Below are 21,056 nucleotides of genomic sequence, written 5' to 3'. Positions count from 1 at the left end.
TTAAGATCAATAAAATATAACATTCCTTAGCATGCTCTGTAAGCATGATTCTTCAGCGGGCCTAATTAAGAGTGGATTAGCGGGGGCTGCCGTCGAGCGGCCAGCGTGCTGGAGAGAGAGCCTGGCTGCGGTTGAAGGTGACCTTGCCCCTGGCCAACCTCGCGCTTACTCACCTCGTACTCCTGGGAGAGCCTGAGGTTGTCGTTGGCCTTCAGCAGCTCCGTGTGCTCTGCCAGGTCGGAGATGGGGATGGGGGGGTGACTCATCATACCTGTGAAGGGGACAAGGGGAGCGGGTCGAAAGGTCATTCCAAGGGAAGAGGGAGGGGGGGGGGAGTCATTTAAGGGCCAACCCACTGCCTTAAACAAAAGGGGGGGGGGGGGGCGGCAACACCCTTGAGGGAGGCACAGTCATGAGAAACATCTGCGTTAGTCAGAGGAGCGGAGGGCCTGGTGCTTTGCCGCGTGCTGGGTGGGATCCTTCCCTATTTATTTCTGCCGTCTCTGCCGACAGATTTAGACTGCGGGCAGGTGTGATCTTGCAGGTTTTCGTGACTCATAATGACTGCTCTCCCGCGAGGCAGGCGTCCCTTTGATTCGCCGGCCTGTGGAGCGGCGGGGGGAGGCGTGGCTAAAGTGGGGCGCCTCTTCCAGACGAGGCTGCAGTTCGTGCTAAATGACGTCAGCTGGCCTCAGCTTGAGGCCGCAGTAATTGCCGCCCTCCCGCAGAAGCACAGGCCACTTGCGCGCTGAGCCACTGTGACACGCCCGCCCCGTAGCCACGGTCCAGGCCCGCCGACTGTACAATTGTGCGCTTCTGCAAAGTATTAATTAATGGTGGAGGGGAGACAATAAAGGTCAGCCTTCATAACTAAGGCAAAGCGACTGCCATCCTGCTAGCATAGTTGCTTTAGCTGTTTGCCTCAGCGTTTTCTCAGGGGCTACAGGCTGATGGAGGGGAGCCAGCTGACCTGAAAGGTCTCACTTCATTTTCTGTGACATGTTTCTTGGGGCTACAAGGTCACGCACCCTTTCCATGTGTATTTCTATGTAGGGCACATGCAGAGCCGGACAGTAACGGAGTACATTTACTTGAGTACAGTACTTGAGTACAATTTTGAGGGATCTGTACTTTACTCGAGTATCATTTTTGGGGAGTACTCATGACTTTACTCAAGTACATTTGATAGGCAAATATTGTACTCTTTACTCCACTACATTTCTATCCATAACTGTGAGTACCCGTTACTACTTCTAAAAAAAAAGTAAAAAGAAAAATCTCGGAAACCCTCAATTTGTTGTTTCCCTCTCAAACCTCACCTCGCCAGACTATTTAAATTTTCTGAACAAGTTAATGATAGTTTTCGCTTCAAGTGTTTCAATTACAAAATAGTATTTTGTATTTGAAATACGTATTTTAAATACATGTATTAGATACTGCCCATCCCTGGCAACATGGTAAAAAGATGAAAATGACTTGATTTTACTTCCAATTCATTTTACATTCTCCAAGGTATATCATAACTCTATGTAGGACGTTTCTGTACATAAATGTAAGCCCTGTGGCAGTAGTAATGCAATATTTAGAAAATGTAGGCTACTCTTGTACTCTTGATACTGAAGTACTTTTAAAAACAAGTACTTCAGTACTTTTACTTAAGTACTGTAGACATCTGACTGTTGTACTTTTACTTGAGTAAAATTTAGCAAAGGGTATCTGTACTTTTACTCAAGTAATGAAGCTGTGTACTCTGTCCACCTCTGGGCAGAGAGAGAGAGAGAGAGAGTGTGTGTGTGTGTGTGTGTGTGTGTGTGTGTGTGTGTGTGTGTGTGTGTGTGTGTGTGTGTGAGAGAGAGAGAGAGAGAGAGAGAGAGAGAGAGAGAGTGTGTGTGTGTGTGTGTGTGTGTGTGTGTGTGTGTGTGTGTGTGAGAGAGAGAGAGAGAGAGAGAGAGAGAGAGAGAGAGAGAGAGAGAGTGTGTGTTTAAACATGCCTGGAGTCTGAAAGTTGATGCGTCTCATCTCCACTGGATCTGTTGGGTGGTGTGCCATCATCTCAGCATTGTTCAGCAAGCACTTTGTGCCTGGCTCTGAATCCTTTCGTTTGCTAATACAACACAAAAACAAAACATGCATTCTGACATAAAGAATCCATGGAAAATAAAAACACTGAATTGACGTTCTAATAATTACAAAGCAGATCTGATCTCTCGGAAAAACAATGAGCGGCTATAATCCCTAATGACTAATTGGAGGCCATCTTAGTGTCTTACCTGTCAGGCTTGCTGCTCCAGGAAAAAAGAGGATGCAGAGGAGGAGGAGATGTAAATAAAAAATGAGCAAAGGAGAGACAGACCAGACACCAAAGAGTGGGAGGCACAGAGAGGAGTGGAAGATAGAGTGAGAAGAGGGAGGGGGTGAAGGATGGCCAGAGAAAAAAAAACCACAGAAGAGAGAAAGAGAGATCAATATTTAGCATTTGTATGCACAGGCTACATGACACCCCCTTGCAGATAGCAGTGCTCTTCATTGGGGACAGTTTAACGCTAACCCTCCAGGGGACAACAGTGTTCCGGGCTAAATGGAGAGGGGGGCCAGGAAATATCAGGACCAAGGGCGGATTTATCTGCCAACAAGAGGCTGATACATCCCGCTGCAATGCCTGCTCTTACACCAAGGTCACACCATCAATTTGGCTGAAAGAAATCTCTTATGCAGAGACATGCTCACTCACTCCAAAATGGCCGCCAGCCGAGACACAGTTAGTGCACTGGGCTCCTTGGACAATATTAATTGTTCCTACCCATATATTTTATACTAGGGGAATAAAGACAATCTGCCTGGGACCTCTCAATTCCCCCAGCCAGCAGTATCCAATGCTCTTGAGTGACAGTGAGTGACTACACTGCTGCATCCATTTTCTGGCACTCACTTCTTGTAGAGGAGGATGGCGATGACGATGCAAATGATGAAGACCACGGCCAGGACAGGGCCCACCACCCAAATGAGCCCATCGCCGGCGTCCAGAGGCTGAGGGTCCGAGTCCGGGGCCATCACATGCTCAGAATATTCACTGGCCACAAACATCTTCTGAAGGCATGAAGGCAGAGCACGACGCCCAACACTAATTAACATGGTATGGCCTCTCTAAACCACTGGAGATCATTAGACAATACAAGAGGCTTTAAACAAACATTCAGGCCCCAGATAATATTCTGGCATCCAGTTCATTAAATCTTGTGCATGGATGTACTGTTACAGTGTAGCATAAACTGTTGGACCAGTTGCCCAAGTTGTCCTTATAATTAACTGTCTGTTTATGCATCAATCTTATTGGAGCTCCTATCAATGACATCAAATCCCCCCCAATTTGATTCCGTGTCTCAAATATAAACAGCACTGTCATCAACCTGCTCTTATCTCATTTGCTTACGCTTCTGCTTACTGGAAATAAACATGATCGCTTCTTTGCCCTGTCTTGTCCCTTTCCCTTATCTAACTCAATTTGCTGCTGTCAACAGAAGAGGGATAGGTGAGATGTAGCATGCGTGTCTCTGGTGGGAGCTCTCTCCTCCCCTCTTACCCCAGTGGTGTCATTGAGCTCTGCCAGGATGAAGAAGACATACTCCTGGCCCGCCTCCAGGGCGCGGTTCTCAAAGCCTCCATATTCCAGCTGGTCCCCCAGGGTGAAGAAGGCCGGCAGGGTGGCGGGGGAGAAGCGTGCCGTGATGTAGGCCCGGCGCAGGTCCACCTGCCGCTGGCGCGGGTCCAGCTGCTTCTGGCTGATGTCCTTCAGCAGCTGAGGGCAGAAGCACAACGGCACGCCGGTTCACATGACGACAGTCACATGTCAAGTTACACCTGACATACACTGGCAGTCACGGTTAGATTAAGACCAAGCAAAGAGCTGAATCTAAATACACGTGAAATTCCCAAAAATGGATGGTTTCAGAGTAACGTTCATAGCTCCTTTTTGAACTCGCAAAACCTTAACAGTTGCCCACTCCATCCGCTAGCTGTTCATAGCTCCTTTTTGAACTCGCAAAACCTTAACAGTTGCCCACTCCATCCGCTAGCTATGCATCTCTCAATAGCTGATGGAGAAGATGTTCAGTAGTTTTGAAAACCTTAGGTTGGTTAAGAGATGGCTATCTCAGCTGCTCTTCACAGTGGAGGTTTGTGTTCATTATAAATACAGGAAATCAATGTTTGTCTTAAAGTTGACGTTTTGACCCCTGGTGTAAAAATGTGAGTGGTGTGAAGACTGTTAGGGCTATTTGTTGTTCACTCAACTTTGTACAGTTTATATAACTTTCTACCTAACTCAGTGCTAGCTACTGTAGATCCAATTTGCTGTCTAGATATATACATCACTCATCAACCCCAATAGTTCACACGATGGACATTATGTGGATGATGTCCACAAGGGGTTGTGGTAATAAAGACAAACAGTTGAAAAGCCAACCCAGTTCACATCAAGAGCAGGGAGCAAATAGAGAGTGAGGCCTATCTGTGAAACCTGTCAGTACGCAGACATGTCTCTTTTTAGAATCTGATCATTAGTGGAGGAGAGGAGTGGGAACAGGCTAAGGGTGAGAAAGCCTGCGCAGACACAAGCACAGCAAATACAGAGGCCCTGATTAGCGTCTCCTGATGAAATGTAGAAAAGGGCAGAGTCAATAATGAACACAGCATTACATGCTGGGTCACTAACAGGGAGCTGAATCCACAGGGTAATGAGCAGAGAGAAAAAGAGAGGAAGAAAGGCTGGACGAAAGAGAAAGAAAAAGAAAGGAATAAGAAGGGACGGGAGAGAGAGAGGGAGAGAGTAATGTACCACAGTTTGCATGTAGCCTATTTCTTGTCCGTTGAGAGCAGGGAAATTGTCACAGGTCGATCTGAACAGAATAAGCATTGATTTATGTCTTGTGTACAGCATGCATGTGAAGTCAGTTTTCACACCTCGGCATTACTCTGATATATTACCTGCTGAGACTGTGTAAAATGCCCTGAGATCCTGTTCCATTAAACCACTTTAACTGACACACTTTAACACTTTGCTGTGGGACAGGCTGTCTGGAGCAACGACCTGCCAGGTTAAGAGCAAAGCGAATGTTTGAAAGAGCTGTTTACGCTCCTTTGGATACACCAGCATCTCACTACGGTCCTCTAGACATCTACTGAGAAGCCAACCATGAAGCCCACACCTACACTCCAGCTCTATGGCAACTGTTGCCATGGCACTCACCTCCTCCAGGTCCATGTCATCAGGACTCTTGAGTCGGAATCTTCCGCGAGCTCTCTTGAGAGGAACTACCACCACATAGATGTTCCTGTGAGCACAACAAATGGTTCCCTTTAAATGCCTCCTGGCCAGAGGCCTACTGGAGAGTTCCTGCAGCAACTACTAAGTGACTGCTTAAAGTTAGGCATAAAACGTCCTCACTTTAGATGAGCTCCCAAAATATCATTAACTAACCACTTGTAACTCCTGAGTTAATTATTAATTATAGTATTAGGAAGTGATTTATAAAATATGTATCCTCACCCTAACTAATCATTAGTGCATGTGTATGTAACAACTGTTAAATAATGGAAATATTACTTAATCAAAAACATATTATTGCATAATTTATTAAGTATTAACAATAATGTATGAACATATTTAAGATATAGGCTTATTTACTATGAACAAACTATTTATAACTGTGTGAACAAATGCTTTACTGATGATAAATTAGAAATGACTAATGATGAACAAACCATTAACTAATAAGTAACAAAGGCTTAATAAATTATGAATTGTGTGTAGTTATTATAAAGTGTTACCAAAATATTCTTAGTAGTCTCATTTTTTCAGTTCCATAGATTAGCTAGCTAATTGTTGCAGCAGATGCTATGTGAACGGAACGCTTCAGTTCTGTGATCGGTGTAGCCTCTCTATAACAGTCTAGCTCATGTTGTGCCAAAGATACACCAAAAACAAATGAATAAATAAATACATTTAAAAAAAATAAACAAAAAACAAAATACATTTTACAATTAAAAATACACACAAAGCGTAACTTCAAGGAATAGCTATTGCAATTGGTAACTTAAGTCTCTGAATTGAATCCTATCATCTAACATGATGGATTGTCTTAACTGTGCAAATGAATTTGACACATTACTAATTGTGTCAACAAAGCACAAGTTAATGATGCCGCACTGATGTTTGTGAAAATTAACTTAAAAATGGACAGTGATGTAAATCACCTGCCATGTTCTATACAACTGGCAGATGATGAATTGTTGTGTCATTTAAATAGGACAACTATAACTGCATTAGCAAAAAAAATCAGAGAAAATATCTGTCCATGGGTTTGGCACTGTTAAGCTTTAAGTCAATGTAGCATAAATCATTAGACAGAGTGGCGGGAGTGCTGTAGCCAATAGTTAGGGAAATCACTTTTCTAGATATTATTGCACTATAAAAACCTTAATATCATTGTCAGCCGTAAATATCAGAAATGGCTAAATTAAACACAAAGATATAGCACTACTTATGGATTTATAAAAGGAAGTGGAGCATCTTTAGAGGACCACACTGCTTTCTGGTACCTGTGGTAAAAGTGGGATATGTCCCAATAGAGTAGGCAAGGAAACCACTCTGCTTTGTTGAGTGCCTCTGCCTCATCCTTTATGTTTGTATATTGGAGCACATCGGTAGCTATTATGCTTTACATATACTCCTCTTCCTGAGTGTATGTGTGTGGGTGTGTGTGTGTCCTTCATGTGTGTGCATGTGTGTGTGTATCTGTGTGTGTATTCTTTTCATGTGAGTGTTTATGTTCTCTGCAGTTATCTTTCCATGCCTGATATTGCTTTGGGTGTCCATAGGGGGCAGTATGATGGTGATGGTGGTCTCAGTCTCACGGCTGCGGTCCACCTCAGGTCGTCTGATGTGGATGGAGGGAGAGGTCCTAGCAGGGATGCGGTGTCTCAAGCCCCCCATGTTGCCTTCAGGGCTGGTGATTTTAAAGTCATAGCTGGTGTTGGGTGCCAGGTTGGCGATCACAGCCTTCCTCTGACGGGCATCCACCTCCATCTTTTGTCTGTTGTACTCCACCTGAATGAGGAGAGAAAAGGAACACACACACACACACACACACACACACACACACACACACACACACACACACACAGACACACACACACAGAGAGAGAGAGAGAGAGAGAGAGAGAGAAAGAGAGAAAGAGACAGAAACAACATACATATATTCATGAGTTCTCCTACAGGATGCTAACAAACAGTAAATGAATGCGGGGAGCACGGCTGCAGTTGTAAATCACTCACAGTAAAGCGGTACGGGGAGCTGCTCTCTGGAAACTCCCACGTCAACAGCACACTCGTCTTTGTCGCCAGGTTCACCGAAAAATTCCTCGGGACATCTGCAAGAACAAAACAAATAGCTCGTCACTATCTAGCCCAACACCGCCGGCCATCAGTGACCAACGCGGCAGCCCCTTGGGAGCAGTGGGCTCTGGAAGGAGAGGAAGGGGTTAACGTCAACACGTGTCGGCTTCTCCCCCAGGTGGACCATGGCTGCAGGGGGTGGGCGTTTGCTGGGGGGCGCAACAGGAGGGTTATATAAGATGTCGGTCTGACAGGTGCTCGTGTTGAGATGGATGCCAGAGCGGCACATATGCCACTGCTGGGCCCGGCTCTCCGCTCCAGAGAGATCTGACCCAGTTCAGCCCCGTCTATTACGGAAGGTGTTACAGAAAATGGGTTTTGAAGGGGCAACAAACACACAGAAACAATGCACATAGAGACGCACACACACACATACACATACACACACACACACACACACACACAAACACTCATGGTCACACAGAAGTGAAGTGTTTCAGGGGAAATGAAAAAAATCAGGTGTGCCTCAACATCATGAAAAAGGGTGTGATAGTGTGTAGTATTCGAGTGTGTGTGTGTGTGTGTGTGTGTGTGTGTGTGTGTGTGTGTGTGTGTGTGTGTGTGTGTGTGTGTGTGTGTGTCAGTTGCAGGGAAGTGCCAGAGAAAATAAACAAGGCCAATTCCCAGACAAAAACTGGAAATGGGCAGGAAAGCGGCGGCGTGAGGAGAACCTACCTTTGGATACCCACCTCTAGTCTCCCCAGGAGCACTGCGCGCTCTGACTGAACAGGACTGGACTAAGCCTCACCTACCTCAGAGGAGCTCAGCCACAGTATGGCTGTGTTACCTGGGCCTGTGTCACACGTCGCAGCCACCAATCCTGTATGTGTGTGTGTGTGTGTGTGTGTGTGAGTGTATGTGTGTAGATGCTGTTTTGTCTGTCATTGTCTTTGTTCCCGTCCCCCTATGTAAGTGCTCCATCTGCAGCATCCCTGAGTGTGAGGTGCTGGTGGGGATGCAGGTGGATTGAGGGAGGAGGGGGGTACAGGTGAAGGTGGGCGTGACCGGAGGAGGGGGGTTGGGTCGGGTCAGGTCGGGTCGGGTCGGGTGGTGAGTCTTGGGCTTCCACATCCCCAATCCCGTGCAGCACGGCAGGCGTGGCCGGAACCCTACCTGTGTCGAAGGCCACCGTGCGATACTGGGCCTGGGGGCCGAAGGGCCCGGGACCCGCTTTAGTGTGCGCCCGAATTCTCACGTGGTAGTCAGTGTCTGGGTTCAACCCGATGACCGTGTACGCGGCCTCTGTGGCCGGCACGGACACCAGGCGGGGCGGGAGGCTGCCGTTGGCCTCGCCGTACGCCAGCGTGTAGCTGGTGAGAGCGCCGTTGCAGTCGGCCGGGTCGGGGGGCTTCCAGTAGATCTGGAGGGTGCAGCAGGTGGCGTTGATGACCCTGGCCAAGAGCGGGTATGCCGTAGGCGGGTACTCGGGCACAGTGATTTCCTGCAGGGCCTCCTTCCCGTAGCCCGAGTGGCCCCTGGCGGCCAGAGCGAAGACGTAGGTGGTACCCGGGAACGTGCCGGTCAGCATGTACTGCCTCTGCTGGGCAGGGAGGTCCAGCGCCTCGCGCCAGGCCAGGTCCTGGGAGTCGTTCTTCAGGCTGTAGCGCAGCCGGAATCCCAGCACAGAGGTGGAGGGGGAGGTGGGGGCAGGGCCAGAGCCAGAGCCAGGGGGAGGCTGGGGCTGCCACCTCACAGAGATGGACGTCTGCTGCTCCACACTCAGAGACAGCATGGGGGGCTCTGGAACTGCACACCCACACAAGCAAACATACGCACACACACACACACACACACACACACACACACACACACACACACACACACACACACACAGACAGAATGAAATGAGATATAAGCTCCTCAGAATTAGGATAATTAAACAGAGCAAGACCTGAAGGTGTGTGTGTGTGTGTGTGTGTACGTGTGTGTGTGTGTGTGTGTGTGTGTGTGTGTGTGTGTGTGTGTGTGTGTGTGTGTGTGTGTGTGTGGTTGTATTGGGCGGTATCTGGTGAGATTTAACCAGATAAGAGAGCATAATAAAATATATCCCATATCTCTCCATGGAGAAACTCAATGACAGAGACAACAGAACAAAACAAAACTGGTGAGCATAGACAATAACTGTAATTACACTCACAAAGAGCCTCTAGGAATTCCTCTTTTTGTTGGCAAACAGCTATTGAAAGCTAAAACATTGAGTCCATTAACAGACTGCTGCTGCTATAGTTCAAATTGAAATCAACCTAATTGACAGTAAATGGATAAGAGCGCTGTTGCACACACTGCATCATTAAGCATTTCTCCCTGCATTTACATCGCCAAGCGCCTCGCCACACAGCTACCAGGAAAACCACAAACACTCAGGGAAACCGCACATTTCTTTTCAAGTGGAAGCACTTTGAGACTTCTGAAAGCAGCAAAGAAAAAAAGAAATCCAAACAGCCCAATCACACGTCTACCCCTCCCCTCTGCTCCCCTCTCTTCTCCTCCTCTCCTCTTCTCCTCTTTTCTTCCTCTCCCCTCCCTTCTCCTCCTCTCCTCCCTCCTCTCCTCTCTCTTCTCCTCCTCTCCTCTCCTCCCCTCCTCTCTCTTCTCCTCCTCTCCCCTCCCCTCCTCTCTCTTCTCCTCCTCTCCTCCCTCCTCTCCTCCCTCCTCTCTCTTCTCCTCCTCTCCTCTCCTCTCTCCTCTCCTCCCCTCCTCTCTCTTCTCCTCCTCTCCCCTCCTCTCCTTCTCCTCCTCTCCTCTCCTCCCCTCCTCTCTCTTCTCCTCCTCTCCTCCCTCCTCTCCTCTCTCTTCTCCTCCTCTCCTCTCTCCTCTCCTCCCCTCCTCTCTCTTCTCCTCCTCTCCTTCTCCTCCCCTCCCTTCTCTTCCACTCCCCTCTCTTTTCTCAGGCTCTGTCAGGGGGGGGCTTGAGAGATGAATCACAGGCCTGTTGGCACAGGCATGGCCATGTACATACATGTGGCTTTGGTCTGGACCATCTGTGGCATACTGCGTGCGCCGTCCCCCTTAGTGGTGTACGCTGCCACAGTGATGGAGTATGAGGTGTCGGGCAGCAGACCTCCGATAAACATTTCCTGCCAACACAAAGAAAGAGAGATAGTGAATGAGAGAGAGAGAGAGATAAAGAGATTAACTTCCCAGTAAGCATTGCATTCTACTCCTCCACATTAAGAGAAAGCAGAAGGAGATAGTGAGACTGACATATTTATCCTCAGTATTTTCAAGCATGTTTTGAAAAGATAAATGCCTCTTTAGAATCTCTCTCTGCCTCCCTCTTTCCCCACTCGTCTCTCTCCTTGTTTGTGTGCCATCTCAAAGCTGTATTGCAGTAGCCAGAACCATGGTTTCCAGTCCAAGTCAAATGTAAAATTCCATGACTTTTCCCTGACAGAAAAAACTGAATTTCCCTGACTTACTGTCTGAATTGTGCAATATACGGACCAATGATTTTAGAGCAGACGCGTAGCGTTCAAGAATCTTTTACATTTTTAGAGCGGGAGAGCAAAGTTGGGCTTCTCAAGCAAGCTAATAACCAGATATACACCAATTCTGCACAGAAATATTATTTGTATTAATGTATACATTTTAAACTGCAAAACAAAAAAATCCCTGATATTCCATGACTTTGCCCCAAAAATGATACATTTTCCTTGACTTTCCATGTCTGAAATAAACTTTCCAAAATTCCATGATATTCCAGAAATTCCATGACTCGTGGGAACCATGCAGTACATTTAGAGCTGTCTGAAGCCCTCTGTCAGACTTTCAGGTTGGCTTGCTTTAATGAAGTTCCATTTGTATGGAGTGTGTAGTGAAAAACGCTTGCTCATGATGGTATCTACAGTGACACGATGTGAAGTGGCACATTGCTGAAAGGGACAGCACGAGCACACAGAAGAACAGCAGGCTTTTATAACCAGGTTTATGCAACAGCAATGTGTTGGGCGCAGATTTCTGTACTCACATATTCAGCAGAATCATCCGTTTCCCACTACACCCCACAAACAGGAACGCAGAGAGGGAGCGCGAGGGAGGGAAGGAGAGAGAGAGAGAGAGGAGGATGAGTCAGGAACAGAGGGAGAGTGGGAGGAAGAGGCAAGCAAGGGTGAGAGATGAAACAAACAAGAAATTTCCTGAGAAACTGCAAATGTGGACGGACAAAAACTGATAACCTTGTTCAAGGCACTAAGGTAGAAACTTCCACCAAACATTTTTTTTTTATTTCGCTATAAAATGTGTCTATAATGTCCGAATCTAGTCCTGCCAACCTCTTGAAATATGTTGATTTGTTTTGCATTCTTTTATGATGCCTTATTTCTTGACGATTACTTTCCAATTACATCTAGCCCACATAATTTAAAAAAGATCATCCTGAAGAATCCAAACCCTGCAGCTGAAGCAATTCACCAGTGGAAGCACTGTTAGGTTACAGTTACAGGACCTTACAGAACATATCTGAGAGATCTTAGATTTAGTGTGAATGCTTCGAGCCTGCTTGTTTTTATCTGTTGAATCAATGTCAATTCTCTTGCCTGTTCTCCACTACATATATTTAGCCATTATGTATGGCACTATTGTAGACATGACAATAGTGAAATGATAAATGTCTATCATCTAAAGATAACAGATTCTTGGTTTCAGTACTTTAGAATCATGGGCACGGACAGATTTCTAGACACAAGACAGCTTGGGCAGAGCCATGGACCCTTGATGCTTTTTGTGTAACAGTTTGCAATATACCATTGACCATTATTTACTACTTTGCTCATTTTAATCTAGTTTCAATAAAACTGAATTTAATCCGGACTCTCAGAATTTCCTGTAGTGTAGTGTAGTTTTCTGGCTAAAGGTGAGGCCCTCACCTGGGAGTCGTCCAGCACGATGTCTTTGATGCGTGGCAGACTGCGCGACTCCCCCTCCTGCTCGCGGGCGTAGTGGACCTGGTAGCCCCGGATCTGCCCGTTTTGCCTCTCAGGTACCACCGAGCGCCACCTGACCCGGATGGCGGTAGCGTTCAACGTTTGCACCTCCACTTGTCTAGGGGGCGCCCCAGGCACTGCGAGAGACAGAGACACGACGGTGTTCAGACAGACACCAAAGGCGTCTACACACCCTTCCCGCTGCAGCCCTCTGCACATTTGTGACATTTTAGTGTGGCGCATGTTAAATAATTTAGCAGTCTAGTCCAATTTGGGCTCGTAGAGGAAATATAAAAAGGGTACAAAGCTGACAATAAGGGAGGTGCTAAAAAATAGTTCCCCTCTGACAAAAATAAGAAAACGCTCATGCTGAAATGAGAGGCAAGTCTGGCAAATACAGTGGTCCTTTCATATGCATGTGGGAAGGATTGAACAGCTTTAATTATTCCATCAGTGTTTGACCACCATTTTTACAAGAAACGCTTTATGGAAAACCATTTCCTACCTATCTGATACATTTCCCCCGACTACATTAGCAACATCTTTTTTTTTGTGAGGTCCCTGTGGACCTGTAGAGCAGCACAGGAAATATTCACTTCAATTTTAAGATAATACATCTCTCTCAAGCATTCAGCTCACAATGTGGTCACAGACAGATAAGCCACAGGAAATACATGATAAAACCCCCCCAGGTTGAAAAAGCAATTATTCATTCTCACCTAATATTCACAACCTGTTATATAAATGATGAAACCATATGCTTTCAGATCCAAGTCTGAATGTTCTATCAGGCAAACAGAATTTGGTTTTGTTGTGTCTCTGGCTATCAACACCTTACAATTCACATTAATGCTCTTCACTTAGGGCTAGAAAGACTGTCAGCAGACGACAGAGAATCTCCAGTCTGATGTAGATTGTGGTTTATGATTTCCTGGTTAAAACTAAATTATCAATTTTCTTCCTGATGGCTCTTTATTCAGTAAGTTCTGATTGGACGAACAAGGCCACGAAGACCGAGAGTTCTCTGATGATGGGAGGCTTACATTATTTCCTTAGGTCATTCACTTCATTGTTCCATTGATTGCTGGATACACATTGTCCCAAGTTCCCATTTAAGCCTGGTTTTCTATCATTAGGCCTATTTCTGACCCGAAAAGACCTTTGCTTTTGTTCATCTTTTCCATTGTATTTTTTCAATCTAAGCTTTTGTTATTACCACATTACTTACAATTGTCTCTGGTCTGCTAATGCAATCTCTAAATGTACTCCTTATGAAGAAATCGATGCAGAGAGGCATTTAAGAGTTCAACGAGGTCGTAAATCAGGGCCTGATCGTAGCCTACCGTCCTCGTCCGTTTGGCACTCCAGCGGCGAACTCTGCGGACCCGAGCCCTCCGACGTGAAGGCGGCCACCGACACGCGGTAGCGTGTCCACTTGCGCAGCCCACCTAGCCGGGCCTGCAGGGCGTCCGACCCCACGCGCTGGGTCCTCTGGGGTTCGGGCTCCTGCCCACTGGCCAGCGGCCGGTAGAGGATCTCGTAGCCCTCCAGGTCCACACTCCGCCCCTCTTCTGGGGGAGCGCGCCAACTTACCCGTAAGGAGGAGGAGCCAGTGGGAGAGCATTCCACCCCACGAGGGGGGGATGAGGGCTCTGAGTGTTGCGGACGGAAGGTGAAAGGGACAGAGAGAAAGGGAATCAAGAAAGAAGGAGAGAGATAGAAGGAAAGACAGGAAGATAGGGGAAAAGGAAGGCATAGAAAGAACGCAGGAGGAAGAAAAGGGTGAAAGACAGAAAAACAAATAAAAGGTGGTAGAGGTGCATGTGTCTGGGGTGAGAGATGCTAAATTAAATGAACGACAAATTTAACACAAGCAAAATCCAACAAACGCCAGCAAGTGCTGGATTAAGGTGAATACAAAACAACCAGCAAAGAGTAACCCAAGAGAACACAAAAGGATAAGAAATGAATCAGCAATGCAAAAGCTTGGACACTAGTGACAGATGGTGATGCATGGACTTGTCATAATGGTGATCAATAGTGCCAGTCTATCATCAAGGTATCCCCTCTGTCTGCAAGTGATAGGTCATGATGCCGTATTGACAGGAAGGGGGTGTGGGCTAAAGCTCCCAAACAGCCTGCATAATCACAACACAGAGCGTGTGAAATAGATTGCAGGGTGTCCAGGCGAGCCCACTGCAGCACACCGAGTGATTGATGGATTTAGGGCCAGAGTTAAGATAAGGCCTCCAGCACAGTCTGCCAGAGAAACCTGAGCCGAATTGAAGCTTCCGGAGTGCCTGCATTAGTAAAGGCCAATTTCCTCTTCCAATGACCAGATGTCACCAGGGAAAAAGGCGTATTATGTCAGAACTTCTTACTTTAGAAATTACATACAACTTCTAGGTCTTGTAGAGGTGGGCCTTTGCCAGCCCATGGTCACTGTAAATAACATTTAAAGTCTGATACTGTAATTGTGGTGCTACAAACGAGAAATAATTTCAGCTTTGGGAGGCCGGGATTCAGAATAGTCACTCGCAATAACTCACAACTGAGCCGAATTGAATTCCACACATAGAGAATTACTGCTGCCTTTACACTATTACAATGGCAACAGCAGAAACATTACACTGACTACTGGTGCAAGGCACTTGAATGCACCGGCAAAATATGAGTTTTGAATGACAAACTGCTAAATGCATCAAACCAAATCAAATGAAATGGTGAACATCAAGGGGAATGAAATGAAATTGACTGTTCAGAATAACGCTTTGAGGATGCAAAATATATATTACAGATATACATGAACATATGATTATATACATACTTACCTTTTAGTCCCTCGGATAAAAGACTTTCTTACCACACACAAAGGCACACACATAACATGCACACACACACACACACACACACACACACACACACACACACACACACACACACACTCTAAACCCTGTCCTCTCCCATGTGAATTACGCAATGAATGGCGTAAAATGTAGTTCAAATAAAATTATGATCAGGGCATGGCAACTAATTTGAGGCTTAGGACAACTGATTGAGAGCAAACTTGTGCAAGCAGTGTCGGCTGGACCAAGCGCTCGCGGGCATCGAACCAGAGAAGATGGTGTGACTTATTAAAAATAATAGGCTGTCTGAATCGGGCGCTCGTAATAATCAATGTGACTGTGATAACAGCATGTGACTCTGCAGCCCAGGCTTGTGCATTACACCCGGCCACTGCCTTCCCTTCAGTGGCTGCGCACGCAAAAACATGTAACATGATAATTGAATCTGACGCCGAAATAATTCAATTATCAAAGACGACAAGTCACACTTAAGTAATGACAGTGTGTAATTGCCCGCTCCTAGAGCGCAATCTCTGCCTCTGTCACTCTCGCTGGGATTGGCTGCAGCTTGAGAGGATGTGAGGCGGCGCAGGAGGGGGCTTGGTCAACGTGACTCCACTAGACTGGCCCTGAGTGGACCCGGAGAGCCCATCGCCCTGGACAATCAGGGCCTTTGTCGGTGTCTGAATGAAAGCGTTCGCTGAGGCTAGTGAAGGAACTGAGAATTTACGTATTCAAAAGATGCTCCAAGGCCATTACATCAGGGATGGGTCAGAGGAGCTCCGGCGGCACAAGGACAGTGACATCCATCCATGTCCACATATTTACACTGTCCACACGCGCACGCATGTGTGTGTGTGTGTGTGTGTGTGTGTGTGTGATGTCTCTGAGTTTCAAAATATGAAGCTTACGAAGATAAAGAACTCATATGTAGGGCAAACTAAAAAGAAGTGCTACTCCAAATTCCCAAAGTTAACTTGGACACTTAGGGCATTAACACTAAACTGTTAAGCAGCTTACATCAAAGAGAAAAGAGAAGGGATCCACTCCATGGTGTACGATTTAGCTGCTTGCAGCAATGCTGTCTAACAGTTCTCTGGATTTCCTAAATGCTCCTGATTATAATCCAGGCTCTGAGGCACAGTGTATCACCTTTGTGTTCACCATGAAAAATAGGCCATATTGTATTTTATAATGTTTTGAGAAAATTATGAAGAATACAATATTATTGGTGAATGGCTGCAGCGGGGGGGGGGGGGGGGCTTCGAGGCAACCGAGATGACAACAAGGCTTTTTGAGTGCCTGCACCTTCAGCTGTGAAGATAAAACTCCAATAGCTTTAGGCTGCAATCACAATATATGACAAAGCCATCGTAAGTGCCTGAAATGAATTCTGCACAGTAAAATGGTATTCTTATCAGAGGCCATTCCTGTTCAATCTGTCTGCCACCCAAGTGCGTCTGCATTGTTCTCTGCTCTCTGTTGGCCTGGCAGGCAGAGGAAAGGGCCTGCAGATCTCTGTCAGAGCACTCACACGAGGCTATTAGTCTGTACTCTGTAGCATCACCCAAGAGGCCATCCATCTGCAAGTCAATTTATCAATCAAGCAATCCATGACACGAGATATGCGCAAACATGCACGCATGCACACCCAAACACACACACACACACACACACACACACACACACACACACACACACACACACACACACACCCACACACACACACAGTCATTTGAAGGGAGTATGCATGCCTGGCCGTTTTTAGTATTTACATGTAGTGAATTGCAAGCCACTGTGGGAACTGTGGTTCCAACACCAGAAGAGAGAATCAGTCAGCATAGTGACCAGTTTTCTTTGAAACATTCGGTCAAAAGCAATAGCTTTAACTTTCAAAACAATTATATCAGACAAATGGATAATACAGAGTTCTACAGAACGGAGTTTTGAAGGATCGTTTAAATTTTTTCAAAAGAAAACCGTGGATATGAGACCGCTACGGACTGATCCCTCCCACACTAAGAGTGTCTATGTGATCAAAAAAAAAGAAATGAGGTGTGATCTTTGTGTGTGTTTGTGTGTTTGTGTGTGTGTGTGTGTGTGTGTGTGTGTGTGTGTGTGTGTTGAGCTGAGACCTCATTCCAGCTGAGGTCTCGGCTATCACGGTAATTGTCCCCTCAGTCTCAGGGCGAGCCTCACTTACCTCGGCATCGCTGCCTCTAACACCTTTAAATTTGGTGTATCAAAGGTTTATCCCGTACACGGCTGCTCACACACCCAAACAGGCCCTACAGTCAGGCTCCAGCACAGCTGACATCCTGGGCTGGACCCTATGCTGCACTGACCATTTCACTGATCTGAGATTGAAAATGAAAAGTCAACTCAGATAGAAAATGTAAGTGATGGAAGGTGCACTGGGAGAAATCTCATTTGTCTTGCTGGACTTGAGTGAACAAACAAACAACAACACAAAAAAAAGTGTGTACGGGAGGAAAGTGCCTGTGAAGAACAGGGTGTCTAAGATAAAGAAAAACACATCCAGTCTGTTTGAGGCATGTTTGTGATGATTAGACATCTGTTGAAAACACACAGTCTGCACCAACGGCGTCACACACAGTTACAATTCACACACAAAGCATGGACATGAGGGGGCATGAAGGTGGAGGATGACCACACGGATGAGCAAACACACACACGCGCACACACACATTGAGATGGGTCTGCATCTTGCACTGTAAACCCCAACAGTTCTACTGACTTTAGAACCGTTTAGACTCTACGGGCTAAGCCCTGAATGTTTTCAACTGCTAGCGACGCCCCTGGTGTGAATTACCATACCTGGACAATATGTAACAGTATCAGTACGCAATATTTCCGAGAGTGTGACGCTCTGAATGAACACATGATAATTCCGAATTTACGAACAGTTAAAGATACACTATGCAAGATTTTCACCTTAATACTGTATAACCTTTATGAAACCAATTTGTTGGTAAACAAACTTGTCATAGGCAAATCGTTCACCTAGCATAGCTATACAGCATATGTATTGATATCATGTCAGCTAATTGAGGCATAAGCTATGCTCAGTGAGGTAGAAATGCTCCAGAGTTATCTAAATAAAGATTTTTAGATGTTTTCGGCCTGATCGAGACTTGTGATATTGAAATTCAATTGTGTTTTATACAGTATGTTTCATCCTCTGATAATGGTTAATACCTGCAATAAAGAAGGTTGTTTTTAATTAGGAGTAGATCCATTCATGTTTTGTAGATTTAAGTTGTGTACCATTACATTTATAAAGTTAAAGTTAAGTAGGTTTAGCTTAGTTTGACTAAGTGTCATTGAATGAAACTAATTTAGTATGTAGAGTTAAAAAGATAAAAGTATGAATATAATAAAACAATAATAATTAAAGGTTACATAAACATTTTCTTATGTAATCTGTTACCACAAAAGTTTTGAATGTACTGAACTTATTTGGGTTTACCATACAGAGGTTAAAAGGTAAAAGTATGAGTATAGTATAACATATCAAGTCAAGAAAACTTCAAATGTTTTGAAATAATAACAAAAGAGTAAACTGGAAATATACTTGGGTTTACAATCATTGGGTTTACAGCCATTTTGTGAGCAGTGGACTTGTCCTAGTTGAAGTGATGCACGCTTCCACACAGACAGCACACACTGTCACTCTCACAGCAGAACACATCAGGTGGGTGACATCAAGGAAGGGAAGGTGATGGATCAGAACAGCCCACACACCAGACGCACCAGAAGGCACTATCTCTTTGCCCGTGACCCTCAAACGGCTCCATCTCGTCTTCTCTCCTTCCCTCTGTCATTACTGTAACAAGCCCAAATTAAGTACGGTAGCTAGATGTTGTTGGGGAGTTTATGGCAGAAACCCCATAAAGTCCACCTCCAACTGGCCTACCAAGAGTTGGAGATCAATGGTGACTAATGGAATTGGATGAGCACAAGAGGAGCCATTTAAGGGTGCTAGGGGCTGATCAATGGTGGCTCTGTTGGACAGGGCTGAGGATACATACTGGCTTGTGCGGTCTTCTGGGTGATCTCGTTGGTGAAGGCGCCAATGCCCTGCTTGGATTTAGCAGCCAGGGAAAAGGAGTACTCGGTGTTGGCTCGCAGATTTTCAATTATATAGGAGGATCTGGGCCCAAAGGTCCTCTTCTCCTAAAAGGTGGAAACAAAATATGCTTAATCTCTGTTATGGCTCACAAAGGGGAGCTTGCCCTGAAGTCATAAAATAAGAACAAAGTAAACACACACACCTAGATATCGTTTATTCAGTCATTATTTCCTTTGTTCATTACAGAGTTTTTCATACCTTTAATGGTTCTACAGTTTCTATATTTAGATAAAATATACATTAAGGACTTTATTTCTAAATATACTGCAGGGAGACTAATAGGAATATAGATTAGATAGACAACTAGAGCTACAGATCCTCTATTTTCAGTCTTTTTTTGTGTATATCTATGTGCTCTGCACAGGCCTGTGGAGGCACAGACACAGTGGGCACTCACCTGATTCCCAAACTTGGATTTAAACTGTAGCTCGTAGCTCAGGATGCTCTCTTTGGAGTAGGCCGGCTCCCAGGTCAGCTCTATGCTCGTGTCGGTCACTCTGCCCACCTGGAACTTGCCTGGTTGCCCTGGAACTAAAGCAGAATAGGTACTGTTAGTGCCACAGTTGTATGCCTTCAGCTTTAGCTACTGTACAAACACACCAGACGTTTCCCTGCAGCTCTAACAATGAAAGGATGCTAAATTGTTTGTGTCATCGCCCATTAATTAGTACAAGCTAGTAATTACCGGACGCTGCTTTGACCGCATGTGCTCCTTACCTCCTGGCAGGACTTTAACATGAATGGGATCAGAGGGGGGTCCGTCCCCGACCGAGGTGAAGGCCAGCACACAGATGGTGTACGTCTCGGAGGCCACCAGGCTCTGGATGGTGGTGATGACGCTGTCCTGCACGTTCTGGATTTGCCATGTGCTCATGGGCTTATCCTTGTCCATGGTGTAGTACACGCGATAGCCCTTGATCTGACCGTTGGGCTCTTCCGGCTCTTCCCAGCGCACCATCATGGTGTTGGAGGAGATGATCCTGGCGTGGACGTTCCGCGGGGGGCTGGCGGGCGCCTGCTCGGCCGTGCGCGCCTCCACTTTGCTGCTGGGAGGGCCCTGGCCGATGCTGTTGAAGGCCGACACGCGGAACTCATACTCGGTGTTGGGGTAAAGGCCGCCGATGCTGTAGCGCGTGGTGGTGATGCCGTCCACTGTCTCAAACTTGCTGTCGGGGCTCTTGGCACGGTACTGGATGATGTAATAGGAGACCGGGTCAGGATTCCCCGAGTCCCAGGTGATGGTGATGCTGGTGGCAGTTGTCTCGGTAACAACGGGTGTCCCTGGAGCCTTAGGCAATGCTATAAGGGCATAAGCAGGACAGAGTGACTGACAGCGAGGGAGTGGTTTTATTAAATACCAGCATGCCAGGTGAAGACACACATCATTTGTTATTTTCAAGAGCTATAGTCTGCCAAAGACCAAACATGAGTACCCATATATCATCAATCGACCTTGAGTTTATTAATTATGTAAGGAATAACGGATGACACATGCGCTTACAGAGAAAAAATATGCAGACCAAGGTGGTGCTACAGCCCCAATGTAAAACATAATGTGCCCTCGGGAGTGTTAACATTATAAAGACTCTTTTTATGGTCTTATTTTATGACGTTTTTTAAGGCATATTGAAAACCCTAAAATGCATTGATTTGTGAACTATTAAAGCACCGTTGTATTAACT

The 21,056-nt window shown here is 45.9% G+C and overlaps 1 protein-coding gene across 9 annotated transcripts in view; it reads right to left on the bottom strand.

Moving 5' to 3' along the window:
- LOC121681552 (receptor-type tyrosine-protein phosphatase S-like) overlaps window positions 1–21,056 on the bottom strand; it is a 68,889-nt gene that overhangs the window by 10,808 nt on the left and 37,025 nt on the right. For 3 of the 9 annotated variants that reach the window (XM_042061382.1, XM_042061453.1, XM_042061676.1), the window contains 16 exons: window positions 20,092–20,673; window positions 19,772–19,905; window positions 19,274–19,418; window positions 13,719–14,027; window positions 12,319–12,512; window positions 11,421–11,447; window positions 10,413–10,530; window positions 8,567–9,199; window positions 7,334–7,428; window positions 6,852–7,105; window positions 5,246–5,330; window positions 3,581–3,796; window positions 2,930–3,087; window positions 2,271–2,282; window positions 1,992–2,104; window positions 174–271 (listed from right to left, as the gene is read on the bottom strand). In XM_042061382.1, coding sequence (XP_041917316.1) covers window positions 174–271; window positions 1,992–2,104; window positions 2,271–2,282; window positions 2,930–3,087; window positions 3,581–3,796; window positions 5,246–5,330; window positions 6,852–7,105; window positions 7,334–7,428; window positions 8,567–9,199; window positions 10,413–10,530; window positions 11,421–11,447; window positions 12,319–12,512; window positions 13,719–14,027; window positions 19,274–19,418; window positions 19,772–19,905; window positions 20,092–20,673 — 3,173 coding nt within the window. The remainder of the gene's footprint in view (window positions 1–173; window positions 272–1,991; window positions 2,105–2,270; window positions 2,283–2,929; window positions 3,088–3,580; window positions 3,797–5,245; window positions 5,331–6,851; window positions 7,106–7,333; window positions 7,429–8,566; window positions 9,200–10,412; window positions 10,531–11,420; window positions 11,448–12,318; window positions 12,513–13,718; window positions 14,028–19,273; window positions 19,419–19,771; window positions 19,906–20,091; window positions 20,674–21,056) is intronic. The other 6 variants (XM_042061946.1, XM_042061881.1, XM_042061528.1 and 3 more) reach the window with 5 other exon arrangements.

This window comes from Alosa sapidissima, chromosome 1, assembly GCF_018492685.1.
Source record: "Alosa sapidissima isolate fAloSap1 chromosome 1, fAloSap1.pri, whole genome shotgun sequence".
Classification (NCBI taxonomy): domain Eukaryota; kingdom Metazoa; phylum Chordata; class Actinopteri; order Clupeiformes; family Clupeidae; genus Alosa; species Alosa sapidissima.
Note: the sequence above shows the minus strand (reverse complement) of the source record. Positions and strands in the feature narration are given on the sequence as shown.